At 35.0% G+C, this 16,399-nt stretch overlaps 1 protein-coding gene across 1 annotated transcript; it reads left to right on the top strand.

The window, feature by feature from the left end:
* The first annotated feature begins 10,589 nt into the window (after positions 1-10,589).
* LOC114458263 (uncharacterized) lies at positions 10,590-14,499 on the top strand. The gene is made up of 5 exons (XM_028440632.1): positions 10,590-10,661; positions 11,469-11,780; positions 13,447-13,710; positions 13,781-13,924; positions 14,140-14,499. The coding sequence occupies exons 1-5, from the start codon at positions 10,616-10,618 to the stop codon at positions 14,268-14,270; spliced, it is 897 nt and encodes a 298-aa protein (XP_028296433.1). The 5' UTR covers positions 10,590-10,615; the 3' UTR covers positions 14,271-14,499.
* The last annotated feature ends 1,900 nt before the right edge of the window (positions 14,500-16,399 follow it).

The raw sequence follows: 16,399 nt of genomic DNA on the forward strand, positions 1-16,399 counted from the left end.
CACTTTTCTGTGCAAAATATGATCACATTCATCAGGGTTTGGCCTAAACTCTGACATTATGATAACTTTAACAGGTCATCAAGTAAAACCCTCAAGAAACAATGAATACAATATATTTCTGTTTATTTGAATGAGTTAGTTTAACCAGAAATACAATAATAGTCTCCATTTTGTAATAAAAGTATTACATTTGGTTCAAATTTAGCCAAAGTCTTTCCAAAAACATGTAATGTTGATTGAACCATCCAGAGTTTTCAACATGGCACCAGTTGCAACTGTTTTCTTTGTATTTTTCTCACCAAAGATAAATTAAATAATAATTAAATAGATTAAATTTGATTAAAATGAGGCCCTAATTAAAGTTGCTCTGTGCTACATTTTCGATGGGGAAAATTAGAGAACAGATTTAAAATTGACATTGTTATACAAATAGATATTTATAACTTTGAAATTAAGTTTTTTTTGTAGAAATTTTTTTTGCAAGAATATATCTTTTAGCAATACAGTACATTTACCATAAGCAATAAATTATAGTTGAGCTTCAGATCAAGGGTTTTGACCACTATATTATATAAACAAATGACACAAACTGTGATATGTGTGGGGTGCCGATTGTAAAGTTGCACATGGTTTAATAAACATTAATTTTTCGCAACATTGAGCAACAAATTACATTTAAAAAAGGTATTTTTTAATGTTACTTTTGGCCAGATTTACAGCAATATTTGTGAAATTTGTTATTTTTACTTTTCTCGTAAAAATATAACGTCAATGTTAAATCTAGATTTAGATTTAACTGTAACATTTAGATTTAACATTTAGGTTTAGATTTAACATTTACATTTAGATTTAACATACATATATGTTAAATTTTAAATGTAACATTTAGATTTAGATTTAACACATAGTTTTAAATGTAGATTTAACATTGACGTCATATGTTTACAAGTTTTTCTGAAAATCTGGTCAAAAGTAACATAAAAAAATTGACATACGTTTTGTTGTGAAAAGTTGCTGTTTTAGTTTTATTAAACCATGCGCAACTTTACAATCGGCGCCCCATAGATATGAACTAAAATAATTAATCAAGTTTTATTGTTTAGTATTAATCAACATTAAGGTTTTGTAAAGGAAAAAAATATATAATTATTCTTTTAAAATGTTTTTGGAAAACAAGTAAACACTGTCTGGGATCAACATGTATGTTTTCATACTAAGTCATAATTATGACTTAGTGTCTCATAATTTTGAGTTTCCAGCAGACATGGGAAACCAGTAGCTCTTGGTGTTTTACATTTAACATCATTTCATCGCCATATTGGAGAGGTCTCCTCACTCTGTGCTAGCACTAGAGAACAACTATGCCGGTGTTTTATACGGCTTTTATTTACAATAACCGGCGCAGTATTCAAACCAGATCCCATAAGATTACCTTTCACAAGTAAAACTGAACAATACTATAAATAAATTCACAAGCGTGAGTAGTCAGGATGCGGTAGCATAGGGTTCTATTGTATTCGCTGACACCACCTTTTTTACCCAGTCTGATCTGATGTCAGAGGCCAGAAATACACCACAGGACAGAGGGATAAGAATTATTTTTATTGAATTAATTCACTAAGAGTTTATAACACCAACAGTTCAGAGGAACTCCACACAAGATTACTGTTGGCCCAGATGGCGCCGCCCCAGCCCCATTTAATACACAGGACCCTTATCAATAAACTACACTGCAAACAAGTACAGCACCACTTCACAGCACACTAAAACCAGGACCCTTCAGGACCACTGCAACCAGGGTCAAACCCACCGCACACTAGAGGGCGGCAGAGGACCACTTTTGCTTTGAGATGACCCCGGTGGAGGCTCGACTGGGTGAATTAGGCATCGGTTGATGAAAAATAGGCTACAAACATATACACAGTGACGTGCAGTCAGGGTAGGCAAGGTAGGCAGTGCCTACCTAAGGGTGAATTTATATTTTGATTATTTGTTTTAATTAGAATATAATTATTAATTATTTATCTCCCCACAACAGATAATTTATATTTATCTAATAATGGCACAGAGATGGAGACTGAAAAGAAAGTGGACTGTTTTTTTGTTTTTTATGGTTTTTTAGAGGAAGACTCTGTGACCCGCGACTTAAAGGAAGTTTGGAATAAAGGGAATCTTTTTAAATAACCATGAAATATTAACTTAAATGAAGCCTGTCGCTACTGCTGAGTCACTGCTAACAGCAGCTCATTAGCCTGATATGTTTAGCATTGTGTAGCTGAGAGAAATGCTGTGAATTAGTTTTTCCACATTTATTTTTATAAGCATTTTCAACAGCAGAATGTGCACCTGGAACACACACAGCTTACTTTACATTACTGTGTTAAGGCTGAAAAATTACTGTTTTAATTTTGGAGAAGCTGTTTTGTGCTTTATATGCACATCATTTATGGTTGTTTTATAGCAGTTGATCAACGGTGGATTATTATATTATTACAGCACTAATATGAAGCTGTATGGACACAAATGACCCAAAATAAATAATACATTCTTTAATTCTAAGTAACTCAAAAGTTACTTTTTCCAGTAACGCATTACTTTTTGGTGTAAGTAATAAATAGTAACTGTTACTTTGTTAATGACGTAACTAATAACGGTAACTAGTTACTTTTTGTCAGTAACTAGCACAACACTGATCTTAAGTCACTGTCAATCTTTACTTCATACAAAACTATGGTACGCCAGTTAAGTCAACTATTCATCAGCATGTATGTCTATGCTGTACAACCCCCGACCAACTGAGAAAGTTGGTCACGCCAGCGCCACCACTGGATAAGTTTGTGTAAAGCCATGATAATAATAAACATGTTGATAGGGATATAATATTAATAGTGAAAGTACTAATAGTAATAAAAGTAATGTTATAATGATATTAATAGTAATAATTGCAATAACAAAATAATATAATAATACGATAAAAACAATATCAAAATAATAAATATTAAATAATGATAAGGTAATATTATGATGACATCGCAATACTAATAATACAATGAGAACACCAGTAACTATAATAAAAAAAATAATAATGAAAGAGAATACAATGGTAAATATAAGAATACCAATAACTTTAATACAATAGTAGTAAAATTATACAATAACAATAATAGCAATAACAAAATAATATAATGAGAATCCAGTAACTATAATACAATATTAACAATAACAACATTAATTAATAAGGTAATAGTAATAATAATAATAATAATACAATGAGAATATCAGTAACTATAAGATAAAACAATAATAAAAAAAGAATAATACAAGAATCACAATAACAATAATACAGTAGTAGTACAATTAGATAGAGATAACATTAATAGTGAAAGTAGTCATAGTAATAATAGTAATGGTTATAATAATATTAGTAATAGTAATAATAGCAATAACAAAATAATATAATGAGAATCCATAAGATAAAACAATAATAAAAAATGATAATATGTACGCACGTCATTCCTCTCTCCGTCTATGGCTGCAGCAGTCGATGCAGCGTCTACGTGTATAACCTTGGGCACCATGTGATGAACTTTAGCTTACCTTAGCTTTCTTAACTGTCACCATTAAAACGATGTGCATGTTAACACGGAGATTCTCCCTGTGCGCTATAAAGGGCTTGACTCCACCAGCGTGTGGCGCTCTGCTACGGAGTAAAAGCCTCGTGCGCTTTTGTTTTGCTTACGTGGTGAAAATGTGAGCGTTTCTAATGCTGTGTTCACGGATGAACACACACGTTTACTTACCAGAATAGTAGGTACCACGTTTCCGCTCTAGAAAACTGTGACACACAATAAAAATGCTGGTTACATGGAGCTGATTCATCTTCAACAAACACGTAGTTTAACAAACAATACTAACAAAATAGTGAATGATATGTTATTATATACAGACATAAAGTGACATTAACGAACTTACAACATTCCCTGCCGATTGATTAACGTAGATGCCGACAGATGAGTAGCAGTTGATGGCAAAACAGATGAACTGTGATCAAGATGGATGCCAGATGCCAACAGTCGTCTCTCAACAGATGGTGCACAAACGTTTCATTTCTGGGTTGTCGAGAACTGAAATAAATTTAAAATAATGCGTGTGTGAGTGTGTGTGTGTGTGTGTGTGTGTGTGTGCGTGTGTGTGTGTGTGCGTGTGTGAGTGTGTGTGTGTATGTGTGGAGCAAATTTCTTCCTGACGCAGTATGAGTTCAACCTTAAACTTAGTCAATGGATTCCAAAAACCCCAAATGTGTGCATCTGTTATTTTGGAGTCATTTGGTGTTGCAAAACGTGCTACTTCCGGTTCTGGGTTCATGGCATCACTGTGTTGCAGTTTTGTTTAGGCTCAAAAAATAAAAGGTCAATATTAAAAACGTTTTTGTACTGCTAAAAGTTATTTCAGTTAATATTTCATGGTTATTTAAAATGATTCCCGTCATTCCAAACAAATCGCGGGTCACGGACTTCACTTCCTCTTCCGTCTCCATCTCTGTACCAGACTTCACTTCCTCTTCCGTCTCATCTCTGTACCAGACTTCACTTCCTCTTCCGTCTCATCTCTGTACCAGACTTCACTTCCTCTTCCGTCTCCATCTCTGTACCAGACTTCACTTTCTCCTGAGCCATGCAATCATTAGCGTCTCAAACCGTCAGCCACTGGTGAGTCTTTTGCCGACGTTTCCCATTGTTTAAACCAGATACAGTAACTGTCCGTGTAATTGCTCACTAACACTAACGTTCCACCAGATACGGTATTGAACTCAACCCGTTCAATACTTCATCTGGAAAACTTCGGATTTTCTGTGGTGCCGCGCACGGAAGCAAAGCTCTGACCTCTCGGTTCGAAGATAAACAATGATTTTTGTTTAAAAAAAAAAAAAAAAAAAAAAAACTTCACTCACTCATGTAGTTTGGAGCTTTACGTTTTGATACTTTTCTGATTGACGCTACAATGGCTATGGAGTTTGGTCATCAGCATCTCAAACATTTCACGGGAACACACACACACACACACACACACACACACATGCCCTCACCACACATAAGGTATTTATAATAAAATATACAAAATAAGTAAAATAAAACTAAAAACTAAACAATATTTTCAAAAAAGCACACAAAATGACAAGAGAAATGCACAAAAATATACAAAAAGGCTCCAAAAACACACATGACTTCAAAAGACATACATTACAGAAAAAGACAATAACAAGTTAATAACTGTCAAATATGTGGGGGAAAGGAACAATATATATGAATGTGTATATACATATATACATATACAAAATAAAATTGAGAGGGAACAAAATGAAAAAAAATAGAGAATTAAATGAAAATTAATAATAATAATAATAATAATAATAATAATAATAATAATAATAATAATAATAATAATAATATATAAAAAAAATATCACAAATATTTTGCGCAATTTATAAATTCTTTATGAATATTTTGGGAAATTATTTTGACACACATAGGCTATTAAGTGTATTTTGGACTTTAATTATTTTTCGGCCTAATCAGCAGGCTAGTGGTCACGGAGTAAAGAGGTTTCCCGCTCGCTCCATGCAGCATACAGCCAAGGCATCAGCAGACTAGTATATTTACAGTCTAATGACAGAAACAAGGAGGAGGAAATATGGCACAGAAACGCATTTTGGATTATCATATTTGACAAAGCTCCAGCCACAAACAAGAGCCATGTTTTCAGAGGTAGAAAAACTGTTCAAGTTATGTCTTGGCCTACCCATCTTCGTGGCCTCATCCGAGCACACTTTCTCCGCCTTGCGTCTTTTGAAGCTATGGGTACGCAGCACTATGACCGAGAATAGACTCACACACCTTTTGCTAATGCATGCTCACACAGAGATTCTGAACTTCCTGGATATTTGTCCCCTCATGAGAGACTTTATCTCTATGACCTCAGAGCTCAGCTCAACATTTGGACACCTGTAACCAGGCACCCAGCCTGAAGCTTAAAGTAAGAGCATGGTGCCGCTGCACACTTTCATATCTATTCATGCAGTTTAACGTCACACTATAGTATTTTTGCAAGGTGGTGGGGATGGAGATGGAGTGTGTTATTTTGATCGCGTGTTCTGTGCGTAATGGATGTAAAAAGTTGTTAAACAACATTTAAATAGTCGGACATTATTTCCTTGTGGTTTGCGTTAAAAGGTTGGAGATGGAGACAAAAAGTGTTATTTTGTGTGTGTGTTTTTTGCGTAATGGATGTGGAGAGCTGTTCAACAATGTGCTTAAATAGTCAGATTATTTTCTTGTGGTGTGCATAAAAAGGTTTTGGAGCTAATGGAGGGCTGGCATGGCGCGTCATCAACAGCGTCATCAACCCAGAAGTCGTCATATTGGCAATATTCAGCAGGTAAACAAAGTGCACGCACACAAGCAAATCCCAAATTTAGAGAGGAAATGATGAATTATTAAAACATTTGGAGTTTTATAGACTGCCAAAAGTTATAACAAATCAGGGAGAACAATGTCAAGTTATCAGAGGAAAGGAGGCGCTTGTGGCTAGCGAAGCTAAACCTGAAACTATGAGGCAAACATCTGGACAACATCCAAACTTGTGTTCAGCCCATTTCTTGTCAATTAAGTGAATTGTTGATGGCAGCGGCTCTTAACTAATTTTCTTATGGCAAGCCCTTTTAACATTTAATAAGATATCTGAAATTCAATTTTGACATGTGGCAATTCTAATTCATGATATCTACAATTCAATTGTTACACGTAACAATTGTATTACAGATATCTGCAATTGAATTACAACATGTCGAAATTGAATTCTTGATATCTGCAATTACATTTTTACATGTAACAATTGAATTGCAGATATCTGCAATTCAATTGTTACATGTAAAAATGTAATTGCAAATATCTGTAATTCAGTTTCTACATGTCGAAATGACATTTTGACATGTTGGAATATATTTGTTACGTGTGAAAATGGCTTTACAGATATCTTGAATTAACATTTGAACATGTTCAAATGTAATTTCCACTAGTGAAAACTAAATTGCTACATGTCCGCCAGACTTATTAAATGTTAAAAGGGCTTGCCATAATTTTCTAGTGTGATGTTAAGAATATAATTCATATCAAGCTACTGCATGTAGCATTATTGACTTTATATAATCACATTTAATAGCCGGCCACAGTAGTAACACAGTTCTTAAAACGTCTGACCTTTTACCATTATTGCATTACTTACTTTGGCCTTCACAACACATCTGTTGTTGATGACTTGATACTGCATGATATCTCCCTCACCCACCCACCCACCCACCATCTGGTTATAGACCTCCAAACTAAGGGTGCAACGATTAGTCGACGGTGTCGACAAAAATTGATAACAGAATTAGTCACTGACAAATGTATTTGTTGAGAATTGTCGGTTATGTCATCACCGTCTTCTTCAAGCTGCGGATGGAGCTTTACATTGTTTTTCATGCTCATCCAACCGTCTATATATCTGTGCTCAGAGCTGTATGCACATTAGAGGGACATATATCATCAAAAACACTCCCATTGGTAAGAATATGTCACTCTTACCGTGAGCTCAGCGCTGTCGACGCTTCTCACACATGTAGCTCTGCTCGTCACAGTCTACCTGACGCTGTGACGAGCAGCGACACATCACGCACCGCTAGTTAAGTTAAGATCAGACACCCATCCAACAAAGTCAACCAGTCTAAGTTCCTCCATCAGATCCAACCAAAGGAACCTGCAGCAACACTTATCAACTGGAAAGAGGACTAAAGCTAACTAAGCTAAGCTAACCCACCGACACATAAGACTGGGCTAAGAGCTAATGCTAACCACTTCATGAGAGGAAGAGACCAGTAAAAAGTCCACGTCTTATGGTCATTAAACCACAAAGGGCCACAGATTTATTAATGGTCAGATTTAACACTTTTATGGAAAGATAAATGCTAACATGTCACATGTCGTGTGAAATAAATTTTGGCATAAAACTATCGTCACTATTCATCTGTCCCAACTTGTGAAACACAATATTTTTCATTATATTTCACGTTTTCACAAATAATCACAATATTTACATTACTGTCTAATGGTCCCATTAGACAGTAATGTAAATATTGTGATTATTACACCAGAATATCCCATTAGTAATTTTCTCAATATATTAATGATTAAATCATCAATTGATCTGGTTTAATTATAGTAAATCAGAGATATTTATGTAACTCATTATCAGATATAAAATAAACTAGATTCAGCAGCAGTCGTTTATATTAATCAGTAAAAACACTATTGCAGTTATTTTTGCTTTTCATGTGTTTTATTATTTTTTTTAGAAAATAATTTCATTATAAATGAGGAAATAAATAAATTACATACAATAACACTAATGGAGTGACCTGTATGCACAAACATGTTTCATAAAATATCAGCTCATTAACTCTTTGAGTAAATGCTATTAATGAATCACATTCTAGTGATGATGTATTCAGTTAAATTTATGTTTGTAAGGAACCTGTTTACACTTTAAGTTGGGAATTGTTTTATTTATGTATTTATATTTATTGTTTTATTTGTCGTAATTGGACCCAGGCCAAATTTTAAAGATTGTAGCAACATAGAGCAAATAATTGTGCGATTTGTCATCTGATTAGTCGATTAATCGTTTCAATAATCGATGACTAGTCGACTTTTAAAATAGTCGTTAGTTGCAGCCCTACTTCAAACTTTTTTTAGATTTGAGGTGTTCCGCTGTGTATGGGCTTGGCGAGAAAACCAAGTAGTTGATAATATCAGGATATATAATAAACAGAAGACTCTCCGGGTCGTCATTGATCCAAGATGAGGAAGCCAACTGGAATGGATCTGCACTACCAATAAAGCCTAACTTTTCCAAATACGTCCCTTTCCTGCGGACCAAGTCCTTCTCTGTACGCCTTTGCATCTTGAACGCATTTTCTGTGGTTTATCTATCGCAGTGTTTACTTCCGAGTGCCTCCAACATGTATTGTTTACCTCTGATTCCCGCCAACATGGCCGCGCATCCGGGTTACTGTCCATGTCCGTGAAAACCCTTTATAGAGTCAGGTGACATAAACGTAGATGGTGCAGTGACTTAAGTTCATGTCAGCTGACCAAATCTTGCACCTTTATAGTGTTATTGTGAAGTTTAGCTAATAGCGCGTATATTCATCTGAGAACTGATGATGTCTGTGCATTAGAGACCCTGGCTGTGCTCACTGAAGCGTAACTGATAATAAAGTAGTGAATCTTTATCTCTCTATTTATTTTTAAAATGTATTTTAAATGGGCCTATAGGCTCATAGGTTTTTGTCCAAAAAAAACAAAACAGCACCCCTTGTTCAAAATGACTTCCTGCTTGTACTTTTACAATTTAAGTAACAGTAGTTCTACTTGAGTAGGATATATCAGTACTTTTTACACCTCTGTGTTTAAGTGAATATAAATAAATAAAAAACACATTGAGAACTGTTACTTTCTGCACAAATCTTCTTTTAAACTGAACAATGTTTGAGAAAACAGTCGTTCAGTGTTAATGGAAAGTCAAGCAGGGTGTGGTTTAAATGTGAAAAATGGTTTCGCACCAACTGAAGAGTATTGTACGTGCATGTTCATATTAAAGGAAATGATTGTGCAACTAAGCTATGTTTAGCCAAAGGAACCTATGATCAACGTACTGTGTCTGTATTATGAAGCGTTGGATTAAAATGGCTGCCAAAGAAAACTAAGTCGTCTGCCTTGTTGTTTTGCTGCATCTGGAAATACATTTATTCCACAACATCTGTTTTCAGGCTGATCACACACAAAAGTAACATCTTCACTCAATGGCTGATCCTAAAGGTCACCAACCCCTGGTTTAGGTCCTCTTCTTCTCTCTCTCACATTAAATAACGCATTAAACTGATTCTATGTAAATGTTGATGCTGTAACATGTTTCTCTCTCTGCAGTCTGTGTTTTCTCCTCTCTCTCCTCTTCCTCTCTTCATTCTGACTTTTATTTATATTATTTCATAGATTTATATTGTTTCTTTTTTTAACCACATTTGTTTAGATTTTTTTAATACATCAAAGTAAAATTAAAACATTCTAAAAAATAAAAAAAATGAATAAAAATATGTAAAAATGTGTTAAAAACATTTTTTTTTTAATTAGATGTTGAAGATGAAAACTATTTTTCAAGAATCATAAATGTAGTGAAATGAGTGTAAACTGTTGGAATAATGTGACTGTTCATTATTGTCAGTGTCTCTGCTGTGATGTTCTGTGTTCGCTATAGTCGACTTTGTAATTTCCTTTTTTGGTGATAAAGTTGAACTGTTTCATCCTGTTTGGCCTTGTGTGTGTAGCACATTATTTAAAGGAGACGTTAGTTTAGAATCACTGTATAATGTGTTTTTTTTAATTTTTTATATGCATAAACCCCACCCATTTAAACTCCTCTTCCTCTTTTTATGACATCACTGATATAAGATGATATTTTTGCTCAGTGCACTCACAGATCAGAGTGTGAGGAAACATTAGAAACATTGATCTACAGCAGAATGCTTCTCCTGCAGCTCACTCTGCTCTTTGTGCTCGTGCTTGGAGGTAAACTACTTCTTCTGTTGATGTTGTTTTATCATTTAACAGAGTAGATGCTTTGGATTTCATGTGTTTTAATTAATTAATCAATGAAAAGGAAACCAGACCTCTGTGTTAAAAACATGGATGGTTAGAGAATATTGACAAAATACCATAAAAAACAGCTCATTTTGACAGCAGAAAAAAAATAAATAAATAGATAATTTTAACATTAGTCTTATTTCAGTCAGATAATAATGAACCCAAAAAGCTGAAATACATCAGTTTTAAGTTTGAAAATTGAATCTACTCAAGTTGTGATCATTTTGATCAATATTAGTTTATTTCTATGAACAAACAGTAGAAAATGATTAGGAGAACACAATGAAGGAGTATGGACCTAATTTAGGGCCACAGAATGAAAATTATAAATTTATGTTAAGAAGGTTTTTTATTTGGAGCTTCCTCTTCTTCTTCTTTTAGTTTATGAAAAACTTTCAGTTTTTACATTTGTGGAAATAAAATGAAATAATTTATTTTAAAAACTTACAAAGATTAATCTGAAGGTATTGTGTGTAAGAGGAAATATGATTTTAAAAATGATGAAAAAAAAATGCAGGTCACTGCAATTGTAATTGAGTTGTAATTGAAAATGTGGCAATTACAAAGTCAATTATCTAAACTCAATTACAGTTTAATCACGATTACGACAGAGTTTTTAAATTATAATTATGCCATAATTGTAATTAATTATCAATTACGCAATTACAATTGACCCCAACCCTGTTTTATTTTATAGCTTTATAACGACTGCTCTGTGTTTCTTTGCTGCAGGCAGCAGTGATGACATCTTGATCTATCACAGAGCTGGAGATGAGGTCATCATGTCCTGTAACAATGTGAATTCATCTGAAACATCATGTTCTCTCATTAACTGGCTGTACTACAGAGACAGATTTACTATTGATATCATTGTTAGTGATGGACAGATTAATGAAGATTCACCTCAAGCTGATAAACTGAGTCTGGGCCGTAGATGTTCTTTGACCATCACAAACATCTCCTCTGAGGACGCAGGAGCTTACAGCTGTTACTATGGGAACACATATGAACACAACACATATGTGTATCTGACCATTTTAACACGTGAGTAACATGACATTATTGCAGCTGTTCATAAATTTACTACGACAATGAACAATGCAGAGAAAGTCACATTCAGACCCAAACAGATAAATATGATCTATGACTGAAGCTTTGAGGAATCACATGTAGAAACTCCACCAGTTCAACACACTCCAATGTAGGCTTTTTCCTCTACTTCCTAATCAATGATATCATAGGTTTTATTATTTTTGGTGTGGGCGTCTGAGACTTTTCTGTGTTACTATACCTCTTTTTTAAAATGGTAAAATGTGCTAAAGCTTGATATGAAACATATTGTTTACTACATATGTGTAGAACTGTACATAGAACTGTAACAAATGTTAAATTATAATTGATATTTTTATAGAACTTTCATGGTAATTAGGGAGGGTTTTTCCTCTATTTTCTCACTATTTCTTTAGTTGAACAGCTCTAGGACAGATGACAACAGTAGTTATTTTTTAAGTTTTAGTCACAAGTAAAGATTTAGCAGTCCTGTTTCTGTTTGTTCCTGAAACTAAGCCCTCACGCAGGTGGCGTAGCAGAAGAAATTATGTCCAGACATTTGAGAGTCCTACATTTTTCTTCTTAAGCTGCTGAGATGGGCCCAGAACAAAGAGTGAAGCTGGTGTAAGACGTGATTGGCCGATTTAATCACAAGGCATTCCAGCCCCGCCCTGTAGGCCATTTGAGAGGGGATGAGGGGAGATGGTGTCTCAATTGTCTTCAAAATGTGTCCCCTCTGTCAACCTGCCATCCCTCCCTCAGCCTGGGCAGAGCAGTAGATGTTAAAGCTGCAGTATGTAGAATTGTGAGACACTCCCTCACTTTCTGAACGGAAACTTACTGGTCTTGTGTGTTTCTCTTAGATTTACAAGCTATCTCCACCTTCTGCTGGAACATCCGCCATTGCACTGTCACTACTCTCAGATTGTGAACGCCCATAGATTTTTTACAAACAGCTCAAACAGCCAATAGTAACACAGCAGTCCAGCGTCACGCTCCTGTATTTCTACAGCTCATTTACAAAGATTCACTGTCCACTCAGAACACTTTAGTTTACAATATCCTCAAAGATGATTGTGGATTTTTGACCAAATGAGGCCAAAAAAAAAAAACTTACATACTGCAGCTTTAAAGACCATCAGTACTGACCAGGGTTGGGGTCAATTATAATAGTATTTGCATAATTGATATGTGATAATATTATCAATAATAGGTATTTTACAGCTGATTTACAACCAGTTATCATTAGAGATGCTAACAGAAAGCTAACAAGAGGAAGGTTAACTTTTATTAGGTTTTTTTATTTCAGGATCAGGAATTGTGATTAATTGTAATTGAACTTTAGTCATTGAGAATGTAATTGTAATTGACGTTCTGAGGATTACAAATAATTGTAATTTAATTGTAATTGGAAAAAATGCTGGTCACTGTAATCGCATTTGAGTTGTAATTGAACATGGGTAATTGAAAAAACGTAATTGTATTTGCATTGTTTTGGAAAAATGCTTGTCACTGTAATTGTAAATGAATTGTAATTGAACATGGGTAATTGAAAACTTACAGAAATTGTAACTGAAAAATGTAACTGACACCAACCCTGGTACTGACCACAAATATCACTGTTTATTTAATTATTTGCATACTTTCATGTTTTCCTCAGTCTCAGCAAATCAAAGCATTGATCCAGTGGGAGGAGTCACACTGACGTGCACTCTGTGGAGGAACCACCTTGATTCTGTCTGTGAATATGGCAGCCTGCTCCTGCTGGACGAGGAAAGTGCTGAGCTGGAGCGAAAAGATGAAAAAAGCTGTCTTTCCTCTCTGACAATAACACATCAGAGTAACCACAGCAGACAATACACCTGCCAGTTTGTTACAGACAATGAAGTGAAAATATCTGCCAACTACACACTTGTGTCTACAGGTAGGACGACCAATCAAATCTCACCTTTAACATGTAAACACTGTCTTTATATGTTCTTCATTGTTTTCAGCTCCAGTTGATTTAACGTCTGATTCGACTCCAAACAAGATCATCTTCATCCTCAACATTGCAAAGATTTGCCTGCTGATCATCCTGGTTGTTATTGTTACTACTGTTCAGATTAAATACAGGAGGAGGACTGGAGCAGCAGAAGGTGTGTATCTCTACAAAGATTTAGTTAAAAACCTATGACAACAGAACATAAAGGTCTGTGACTCAGAGAGGACAAACTATGAAAGGATAAACTCTTCTTTTCTGTTTGTTTGCTGCTGAGAATCATATCAACACTGTACGACTTTAGTTATAACATCAATAACCAGTTTTTGATTCAATTCCAATCACAGAAATGTCTTTTTTTTTTTGTTACAGATGCTCAAGATCAAGATTGTGTTCCTGTGAGTATATTTATAACCAACCAGCTTCTTACTAAACACACGTCAGCTCTCAGGAACTATTTAGGTTCTCAAATGTGGTCCAACAGCAGCAAAAGTAACCAGTGATTGTTTCCCAATACACAGAGTGGTTGATATGTGACTGCTCTAGGTTTAGACCTAAAGAAAAGAATCTGAATTATTAAACACAGGTGTTATGTACGTGGTTAGGAATATTAAAAGAGACAGCAGACTCGTGTATGAAAACATGATCTTTTTACTTTCTTCTTCTTCTCTGCTATACAGTCAGCAACACAGCATCATTCAACCACAGCGACCCCTGTGGTGTAGCAACTGAAGACACAACATATTTCCCCTTTGTTTAAGAATGTTACTGATAACTAGGAAATAATCAATACCTGAAATCAAATAAGACTGACTGTAAATTAGTGTTAACTTCAATCTTCATAATTGTTTTTTCACTGCAATCACTTGTTAACATTAACAACATTACTCAGTAGTACAAAATAATTATAAAGTAGCAACATAACCTTTCAACTACAATTACAGTATCTCTTCCACTTGTAATTCACATCATGACAAAGTCATTTCACATTGTCTGGAATGTTTTTCCCTTTTTTTTCACATCATTTTCTATTTCAATATTCCCCCCAAAGGCCATGAGAACAAATAATGTTTGTAATTGTTAAGCCAAGCAGGCTTATTTCTGAACCTCGTGGGTCTAGGCACGTTATCAAACAGTGGTGGTGCAAGTTCTGGCTCAGGGGCTGGGGCAGCAGTCATGGTTTTAATGATGTTCTTTGAGCTGTCTGGGACCAGAGAGAGATGAGATGCATTCCATGTACGACCATCCTCCAGCACATAGGAACGTACACCTGCTTTCTCTATCACTCTGGTAGGTGGGTGAAACAGTCCTTTTTTAAGATGGTAGTCAACATGGGGTTTACCATTTGAGAGTGGCGGGGGAGCTGTGTCTCAGATTTGGGAAGGATGTAAATTTGGGATGCATCATTTTTATTTCTTTTATTTAATTTATTTGACAGGGACCATGTACAGGAGCATTAATCAGCATAGGAAAAGATGCTTTGTACCAGATTTTAGCTCTTGGAGCTAATTTCCATCTGCAGTCCTCAAGACAGACAATTACAAATCACTGTACAAAAACCAATACAGTTCCTTTGAATCAGGGGGTTTTAACACTAGACACCCTCATCAAAGGTGGCCAGCTACAGGGTGTTCAAGTCTGAGCTTGCGTCCTATAACTGTTTCCCACTCTGTCCTATCTGCAGCTTTATGCCACCTCACACACACTTGAAAAACACCAAGAATGTAATCAATGATCTCTTTATAATTCAGGGTCTTCCTAAATTTAACTTTATAGGCTTTACCAAAACCAAGGTCATGAGTTTTGTGCTAAAGTTAAAAAGTGTATCATTAGTTGTCTGTAGTTTGAGTGGACTGTCTGAGAAAGTAATTTCAGAGATGCTTTGTATCATTTGTTACTTTTTCACATGAACTAAAGAGTTGTGACTGTGGATTGTAACTGGTTATCACTACAGTTTCTACTTCTGAAGTACTTTGTTTTCACTCAGGATGAGCAGGACAGCAGAGTGATCTATGATGATGTGGGATCATGAATCATCAAGGCCCTGCCCAGCACCACAGTAAGTGACTCATATACGTCCCAGCATCCAAGAATCTGTAACTTACGTAATATTTAAACTGTTGAACTGTTACACATATTATCAATAAACACAGATACACAAACAATATCCCAAAGGATTGATGGGACAAGTTTATGATAATCAGAATAAGTTTGTTTTCATACTTTTCATAAATGGTGGCTGATAATTGTTAAAGACAATAACATTATAAAGGGCTTATAATTAGCCAGTGAATAATATCAAATTATTACAAATATTTGTAGCTAATCTTCCTCACTAGTTACTTTTGATATTCTTCCAACAGCACCAAACTACCCTAAGTAATCCATAACCTGGTTGATCGTGTCACCACCAGTTAAACTTCCCACAAAAAACAGATTTAAGTTCCTTAACTTAACTTTGCTTGACCTCTCTTTTTAAAAAAAATAAAACTAATAAAACCTACATGGGACTACAAGGGTTCAGAAATAAAATTAAAATTATTTTCCTGGTTGGCTCAACAATAATAAACTAACACAGACACAGACAATATGCTTTTCAGTAGCAGCTTTCTGTCACTGGTACTTATGTCAT

This window comes from Gouania willdenowi (assembly GCF_900634775.1).
Source record: "Gouania willdenowi chromosome 24 unlocalized genomic scaffold, fGouWil2.1 scaffold_320_arrow_ctg1, whole genome shotgun sequence".
Lineage (NCBI taxonomy): Eukaryota > Metazoa > Chordata > Actinopteri > Blenniiformes > Gobiesocidae > Gouania > Gouania willdenowi.